The sequence below is a fragment of the Lactuca serriola genome, chromosome 5 (genome assembly GCF_051521515.1).
Source record: "Lactuca serriola cultivar US96UC23 chromosome 5, Lser_US96UC23_V15, whole genome shotgun sequence".
Taxonomy (NCBI): Eukaryota; Viridiplantae; Streptophyta; class Magnoliopsida; order Asterales; family Asteraceae; genus Lactuca; species Lactuca serriola.
The window spans coordinates 281,602,172-281,611,276 of record NC_136412.1 but is presented as its reverse complement, the minus strand read 5'-3'; the positions used below and the strand labels follow the sequence as shown (position 1 = coordinate 281,611,276).

General features: G+C 35.2%; 1 protein-coding gene and 1 long non-coding RNA gene across 2 annotated transcripts; both read left to right on the top strand.

Annotated features, from left to right (window-relative positions):
• The first annotated feature begins 3,104 nt into the window (after positions 1-3,104).
• On the top strand, positions 3,105-5,955 carry LOC145051669 (uncharacterized). Its single transcript, XR_013683759.1, has 6 exons — positions 3,105-3,513; positions 3,837-4,271; positions 4,853-4,912; positions 4,986-5,089; positions 5,337-5,415; positions 5,541-5,955. It is a non-coding gene; the product is annotated as an uncharacterized LOC145051669 (long non-coding RNA).
• A 252-nt stretch (positions 5,956-6,207) lies between these two features.
• On the top strand, positions 6,208-7,286 carry LOC145051668 (transcription initiation factor TFIID subunit 1-like). Its single transcript, XM_078999529.1, has 5 exons — positions 6,208-6,296; positions 6,368-6,567; positions 6,668-6,751; positions 6,832-6,957; positions 7,071-7,286. Exons 1-3 carry the CDS (start codon positions 6,228-6,230, stop codon positions 6,702-6,704), a joined length of 306 nt encoding a protein of 101 aa, XP_078855655.1. The 5' UTR covers positions 6,208-6,227; the 3' UTR covers positions 6,705-6,751; positions 6,832-6,957; positions 7,071-7,286.
• Positions 7,287-9,105: the final 1,819 nt, after the last annotated feature.

The following is a 9,105-nucleotide window of genomic DNA, read 5'->3' as shown; positions in this document are numbered from 1 at the left end:
TATAACATCCTTAGGGTTTTAACATTTTTGAAACAAACATATGTAATCAAATGATATTTTATACTCGGCTTTTCCACATATATATATATATATATATATATATATATATATATATATATATATATATATATATATGATTTTAAAAGCATAAGGAAAAATTTTAATTGGTTCTGAAAATTAGAGGATGTCACAACCCTGTTATGATAAACTTATTTTGGCTTATCATTTGAACAACACAGAAACCACATTGGCCTAACTCCACAACCTATTGCGAATGACGGAGTAAGTAATGAAGAAGAATCAAACTCCTACCTCTACAAATGCTCTTGTCCTTGCCATTGGACAAAACAAAGGAAATAAAAGGAAAAGGTGCTCCTAAGCAAAACTAGAAGGGCAAGGCCCATGTTACGTTGTCTAGCAATGGCCCAAAAGCAAAGCCTGGTTCTAATATTCCTTCTGTTAATGATCCAAAAGAGGTCATTTTCTTCTATTGTAATGATAAGGCCCATTCGAAACGAAGCTGCCCCAAGTACTTGTAGGACATCAATGATGGAAAAGTGAAGCCAACTTCGACAGGTATTTACACTATTCAAACTAATAACTCACAATCTACTCGTTCTTGGGTCCTTGATACAGGATGTGGTTTTCACGTTTGTTCTGATTTGTAGGGGCTAAGAGAAAGTGAGGGTGTGGATCATGGAAGGATGAATCTAATCATGGGCAATAGGCGATCTTCTATTGTTATCAAGATTGGAACTTATAGTCTTCTGCTTGGTGGTGATGTAAGATTAGATTTAGTTAACTGTTTCTATTCATTAGAAATGATGCGAAACATTATTTATTTTCATGCACTTTTAGAGAAGGTTTTCGATATTCATTTAATGATATGAATGGATCAATTTTTATTTATAAAAATGGCATTTTTATGTTTGAAGCTTTACCTTGGAATGGTGTGTATGAAACTGTGATTTTTGTTGATAGCTTAGGTAATAATGTATTCCATATTGATTCGTATAATAGTTTAGACAAATCATGCTTGTGGAACTGTCGTCTTGGACGCATTAACAAGAAACGCATCGCCCAACTCCAAAAGGATGGAGTGTTGGAATCATTTGAATTAAGGCCAGATGATGAATGTGAATATTTTATTTTGGGGAAGTTGACAAAATCACCTTTCATTGGATCCTGTGAAAAAGGTGAGGGTTTGTTGGATCTCATACACATAGATGTGTGTGGACCCTTCAGATCCACCACAAAGGATGCTAATCGATTTTATGTAATATTTACATATGATTATAGCATATATGGTTATATCTACTTAATTAAGCATAAATCAGAAACCTTTGAAAAGTTCAAAGAGTTTAATCATGAAGTCAATAATCAATTAGGAAGGAAGATAAAGATGCTCCGATCTGATAGAGGCGAAAAGTATCTTAGTATCGAGTTCCATGACTATCTCAAGGAATGTGGAATTATTTCACATTGACTCTTCCTAGGACACCACAACTTAATGGTGTGGTTAAGAGGCACAATCGGAACTTGTTACACATGGTTCGTTCCACGATGAGTCGAGTTTCTTTTCCCATTTCTTTCTGGGGTATGCCTTAGAGACAACTACCCATATCCTCAATCTTGTCCCTACCAAGAAGGTTACCAAAACACCTGACGAGATGTGGACAAGGAAAGTTCCATCTCTAGCACATATCAAGTTATGGGATTGTGAAGCTTTTGTCAGACGAGAGACTCATGACACGCTAGAAACTAGAAGTGGGAGGTGTATTTTCATTGGATACCCAAAGAAGTCTTTTGGATATTTCTTCTATAGACGTAGTGAGAACAAGGTTTTTGTAGCATGAGGATGAGTCTTTAGCGAGAGAGATCTCATATGCAAAGAGGACAGTGGGAGTACAATTGACCTTGAAAAGATTTAAGAGTCAACCTGTGAAGGAATCTTAGAAGATACTAACGCTCAACCAGAGGATTTGACTACTGTTGAACCCACTACAAGAAAAAGACCCTATTACGACGCACAAATCACGACACTCATTGATTTATGTTACGCAAAAGAGAGTAACATTAAAAAAATGTCATCTCTTCAAAAAATTTAAGGATTTAGGTTACGCATTATTGCGTGCCCTTAAATTAGTGTCTCATGTAAAAAAATTAAAAACACGGAGGGCACTTGTGTGTCCTCTGTGAATGTCGTTTTATATTTTTTTTAAGAAACGCGCATATCCGAGGGAAAATGAAATCCCCAATTTTTTAAACCCCCACCTTCTTCTGCCTCGTCTCCACCCCTCACCCACATCCACTGCATCCTTGTTGCCTCTTCTAGCCTCAAACTGCGGTGATACACCTTCCTTCTCGAAGAATGCTTCATTTACCACCATCGTCCGATTATGTGAGCCCAAAGAATTGATGGAGACGAAGAAGATTATGGATCAATCGCTTCACATCATGTTTAAGGTTAAGGGTTTGAGATTTCTTCAAAATCGACCCTCACACTAAATGGTTCGATCTCCTCTCTTTCTACCTTGTTCCCTCTACTGATGCCTCCACCTTCTGCCCTAGGCGTGTTCTTTTCCCTACAAAAATCATCGCCGATCTTTCTCCCCTCCCTACCGGAAAAGTGATCTCCAGTTGGTTCCTTTCTTACCCTCACCGTTGTTTCGCGGCTTCACGACCTCCGCCGCCACCACAGGATTTGATGCTCCATATTCTATTTCTCTCAGTATACACTACACCGTGCATCCATACATTAAATCACCATAGCCTTCTTTCACCATCTTAAACCTAGATCCCCGTCCCCAACCTTCTTTCAGTATCTGTCTCTACCTCTATTGAAAAATCACTACACCGCCACGGGAAACCCTAGAGAATGTTGTTGTTGTTCTACCTGAAAACCCTTGACCCATGAAGTACGGAGACACATGATATGGGTACGTTTCTTTATGAAATATGTCTAATAATTTGTGTTCATCATTATATTCGAGCTTCACCACCATTCTTTGTGAAATATGTCTATTTATTTGTGTTCATCTATTTATTTGTGTATTCCATCGACTAAATCGGAGAGACATTGAGATATCACAGATATAAAGACGATGAGAGAAGGAGAGCAAGAGCAGAGTTGTTAGGGGTTCGTCATCAATGAGATTGATTCTCGATAGCTCTACATGTTCTCTGTTATGCCAATTTGAAATAAACTGTGATGTAATTTCTAAGCCCTAACTACATGTTCTCTTCACATGATTTTTTAAATGTTTTAATTTGTTAATTCTGTTATTAGGTACATCCAATTGCTCCAGCCATGGCGGTGTCTGATCCCTTGGTGTTGCTTATTTTAATTACAATGCAAGTCTCTTTCCAACTTGGTGATGTGATTCTCTTTCCAATAGTTTTAAAATCATAACCCTCTTCTCTAATGGGATAATTTTGGTCATGGTTGGTTATATGTCAAACGTATTGTAGGATGACATACACCCTAAAGTAAAAAAGAAGAACTCCAATACGGTAAGCCCTCCTTTGTACAGTAATGTTAAAGAAATGGTTCACACTATGGTTTTCTTCAAGTTATTTGCTTTTTGACTCATTTACACTTGAGTTTTTGTTTCAATTCTGGTAATAGACTGCAACCTGTTTATATGTGTTGACTGCAAATATAAACAAATAGAATGAAGTATGTTGCTGTTATACTATGACTAATTTTAAAATGACAATATTTTTTTGGAAGCCATACCAGTCATGAGTGATTTGTGCTTCTAATTGCACACTATGGTTAAAATGGGAAACATTGATAAAAAAAATTGATATATTTCATTTCATTTTAATTGTAGGCAGATGTTTTTCGAAAAGGCAAAGTCTTTATGAGACTATAAAGAAGGCACAAATGGTTGTCGAGGTTGAGGCAGTCTGTAGGCAAAAAGTACTTGCAGTGTATGTATATTTCGTTTATTTTATTTATCTTTATTATAAAACTTTAGGTTTATTTTTTCTAATAAAAGATCATAGTCATACATGAAGTTTTCATTTCTTTTTAAAAGGATGAGGTATTACCCTTATTATCATTTATTATTGAGTCTATATATTGTTTCCATATACTAATTTTATGAATTTTTTTTCTAGTCTGTAGTTGTGTATTTCTTTCTTAAGCTTGTTGTTGAGTAGGTGGATGGGCAAATCATCTATACTTAGAACCTCATGAGACTGCAATGGTTATTGACTTTTGTATGCATCTGCTTCAACTTTACTCTTCTCATAACATTGGCAAGGTATCAAATTTATTATCTGTAAACATGTGGTATCATCTATAGATTTCAATATTGTTCCAATTTATTAAAATTATAAATCCTATAATTTGATCCCTCAATGTTGTTGGTCAAATGTTAGCTCCCTCAAAGTTGAGGGACCTGTTTTTGCAAAATTTGATATTATAGTAGCAAAACATGTGACAGGGATTAGGGGCTTAATGCTGCTGTTTTTGCATAGTGGCTGACATACATGTACTCGATCACATATTTGAACATTACAATGTTCTAATAATACAAATCAACAACATGTTTGATTTACTCTTAACTTTTGTAGCTGGACCTAAGAATATGTATTATGATATTCTTATTCTTTACACTACAAAGAGAGGTTAAAACAAATTATTAACCGAGGCTGTAGAGGCTGACATACATGTACTCGATCACTTAGAACTTAGCATGTGGTCTTTAATGAATCCCTATAACCAAACATTATTAATATCTCATCATTACAAGGTTATGATAGATGTTCATGTTTTTTCTCATTTTCAATGCATTCCCACTTAGGCATTATATGCCAGTGACATGGTTTTGTGTTCTCTTAGGCAAAGTGGATGGTGGAACATCCTGTGGTCCCTTTGAGGCTGTTCCATGAATAGTGTGAGGTAATTTATAATTTTCATCATTGATAGACAATGCTAAAAAGTACATTGTAACTTCATTATTCCATGTTTTCAGAGCACTAAGAGTGAGTAAACCACTTGATTGGGAGTTTACAGGAAGAATTTCTATGGGATTCAGAGTTGATTAAGATAAAGGCCACTGATTTGAAGTCAAAAGAGGTAGGTTTGAAAGCTACCTTTATTATTGAGTTCTCTATAATTGGATTTACAAATTTTACAATCAGTTGTATCTGCCCCTTGTGTTTAAGTCTTTATAAATATAGTTCCTTCCAGTAGTTGGGTTGCTAAAAACCTATTGATGGTATTTTGTATTTGATGCAAATACATCAGCTAAAAACCTATTAATGTTGAGTTTAGTAAGGTCAAAAAGCACATTGGTTGTTTTTTTTTGAATTGATTGATGCAGTGGGTTCATCAGAGGGCCTGGAGAGGACCCGAAGCCTTTCATTCCATGACAAATACAAACAGGTCCCCTGTTATCGGTTGTAAGTATTGTATTTCTAGCACCCGTTTTATCAATTTAGCCACTCAAACTCAACTGCTATTAAAATAAATCATAATTAATTAATTAATAATGTTTGTAATTATGAACTGGTTTGGCACTTGCTAGAGTTTCCCTACATTCAAGAGCAAAGAGGATAAAGCAAAACCCAAAACAAAAGGCTGCTTGACTGGTAATTAACAACTTACCTTTCTAGAAACTTTGTGTTTGTTTTATTGTTCAGATTATTTCACCTATTTACCTTTTTGTTTTTTTCCTCATATTTTATTTGTTTTTAGCTAATTAACAACTTACCCTTTATTTAGGAACTTCTTGTTTGTTTTAATGTTCCGATTATTTCAGAAGTCTATATTTGGGCAAGCTAATGAAGTAGAACTGAAGTTCAATAATAAGAGAAACAATGAAGATTTAGATCATTTCATTATAATCCTTAACCAAGAAATCAGAATGCTATCACAATAGGTTTGCTATGACTTTAATACATACATCTCAAGTTGTCATGCAGAGCACCAAACAAGCTTGGTTGCAGGTTTGTTTTTTCTAGAAAGAAGGGTAAAATGTTCATATTCAGATCATTTATACGGTCCCAAAAAGAAACAGTCATTGTTAGTTTGTTTATATAGTACTTTTTGGTATGTATTTTTTCTAGTCTAAATAAACAAGAAAGTGTTTGTTTGAGACTAAATCACTAAATGACCATTTTACCCTTATACTCTTTACTTTACTTTTTTACCCATAATACCAATATATTAACAGTTTGTTTTATATTTATGGAACCAATCACCAGAGGGGTTCATGGTTATGAAGCGAAATTTTCGTATTCCATTAGAGGAGGAGCTTAGAAGAATGGTGACACCAGAAAATGTAAGTTTTCACTTTTCTTTAATCTTTATCTTTATCTTCTTTTTCTTTTATCTTATTTTTTTGTGTGTTAGGTGTGTGCTTTTGAAAGCATGCTAGCTGGAATGTACAAATTGAAACTTCTAGGAATCAGCATGACTCATCCTTGTGGTCTCTCCTCTGCAATGAATCAGCTCCCTACTGAAGCAATAGCTTTAGCTGCTGCTTCCCACATCAAGAGAGAATTACAAATAACTCCCTGGAATTTAAGCAGTAACTTTGTTGTACAAATCAGGTAAAAAAAACCAAAAAGGGACTTAATACTTAACTGGATATGATTTATTGATTTGAAGTCTTAACTGGATACATATACCTTACTTGTTGTGCCTTTGAAGGGGTATGATTCTCATCACATCACTGAAGCACATCTAGGTGGCAAAATAATATCACGTTCTGTTCTTCTTTGTGCCTTTGAAGGGGTATGATTCTCATCTCATCTTCATCTTTATCTTCGTCTACGAGGGCAAATTTGTAAAAAGTGTTTAATGTTTAAATACAGATACCTTACTTGTTGTGTGCACTTAGGGATGGACATCTTTTGAAATTTTTACTCAACACAAGAACAGGGAAATTAACAGACAGGAAAAAGGTGTCACTTGGGAAAAAATTAAGAATGTTGAAGCTGGTGAGTGAATTTTCTATAAAAAATCTAAGTAGTATATAATACAGTTTTATCTAAATTCTTTGAATTATAAGAATAAATAGTAATTAAAAAAATTATAATATATGTTTTCACAGGCTGCAAGAGATGATGGAGCCCTTAGAGAACCTAAGGACAAACTGGAGAAGTGAGTTGAAGAGCTGACATGGAGATTAGACTTTGAATATCTCCCATTTGAGGGTATATTTTTTTATATTTCTTGTTTCTAATTAGTTTGTAAATTTTTATCACAACTATTGATTTGTTTTATCTTTCCATGGAACGATTATTTGTATGACATTAAATTTTATACAATGGATTGTATTTTTGGTATATGATATTTTATTTTTTATTATGAGACGTTAAATTCAAATTTAATTTGAAAATTAGTAAATCTATAAATAATATTTTTTTTTAACATTTAAATATTATGATACGCAAAAATTTGTGTCATCTTCATTTATGACATGGCCTTTCTTGACAGGGGCTTTCTTGATACGCATTGCGTGTCATTAACACGAGCGTCGTAAGGTTACGACACCCAAATGTGTGTCGTCTTCCTTTATGATAGGGCCTTCCTTGATACGCATTGCGTGTCGTAAACACGCGTCGTAATTATGCATTGTAAATGAGCGTCGTAAATGCGCGTCGTCTCTCTTTATGACATGGCCCTCCTTGATGTCCTTTTGCGTGTCGTCTGAGCCTTTTACGACGCGCAATGAGTGTCGTAAAAGGCTGTCTTTCTAGTAGTGACCCATTGATAATTCATTACCTCTTCGATGTTCTAGTAAAGTTAGCGTGCCACCTGAGTTCTATGGTTTCCATATAACTACAAATGGTAACACATTTATCAGTGATCGTACATTGGTAAATTTGGATGAGCCAACTAACTACAATGAAGAAATGACAGTCCCTGAAGCTGCTACATGGAAAGAGGCAATGGATGGTGAGATCAAGTCCATGCAGGATAACCAAGTTTGGAATTTGGTTGATCAAGAACCTGGTCAAAAGATAGTTGGTTGCAAATGGATCTTCAAGAAGAAGACCGACATGGATGGAAAGGTATACACTTTCAAGGCACGATTGGTTGCAAAGGGCTTTACTCAAACCCCATGTATTGACTATGATGAGACCTTCTCATCAGTGGACAAGATATATTCTATTAGGATAATGCTCGCCATAGCTGCATTTCATGATTATGAAATATGGAAGATGGATGTCCAAACTGCTTTCCTTAATGGGATGTTGACTAAAGATGTTTACATTACTCAGCTAGAGGGTTTTGTAGATGAAAAGTTTCCTAATAGAGTGTTTAATCTTGAGAAATCCATTTATGGATTGAAACAAGCATCTCACAGTTGGAATCTTTGCTTCCATGAGAGTCAAAGAATTTGGTTTCTCTAAGAGTGAACATTAGTCATGTGTGTATGCCAAGGCTAGTGGGAATATACTAACATTTATAGTATTATATGTTGATGACATACTCCTTATGGAAAACGACATTCCAACCTTGAAAGAAGTTAAGTATTGGCTTGGAAAGTGTTTTGCTATGAAGGATCTAGAAGAGGCAGCCTATATTCTTGGGATAAGAATCTTAAGGGATAGAAAGAAAAGGCTAATTGGTCTTAGTCTAAGTACATACTTGGATAAGGTACTAAAACGTTTTAGTGTGGAGAATTCCAAGAAAGGCGAGCTACCTATTCAAAGTAATGCCAAGTTGAGTAAGACTCAAAGCCCTAGTACAGATGAAGAAATAGCATAAATGAGCTGAGTCCCTTATGCTTTAACTGTAGGATAGATCAAGTATGCCATGAAATGTACTCGCTCTAATGTGCCGTTTACTTTAAGCATGGCTGGTCACTTTTAGGGAAATCCTGGCAGAGCTCATTGGAGAGCAGTAAATAACATTCTCAACTATCTGCGAATGAAAAAGGATCTGATTTTAGTTCTTGGAGGCAGTGATACGTTGAGAGTGACTGGGTATAGTGAGACCAGCTTTCAAACAGATAAAGACAATCATCATTCTTAATCTGGCCGGGTGTTTATATTAAAAGAAGGAGCAGTTACTTGGAAAGGTTCCAAGCATGTCACGGTGGCTGATTCTACTTGTGAATCAGAGTATATAGCAGCAAG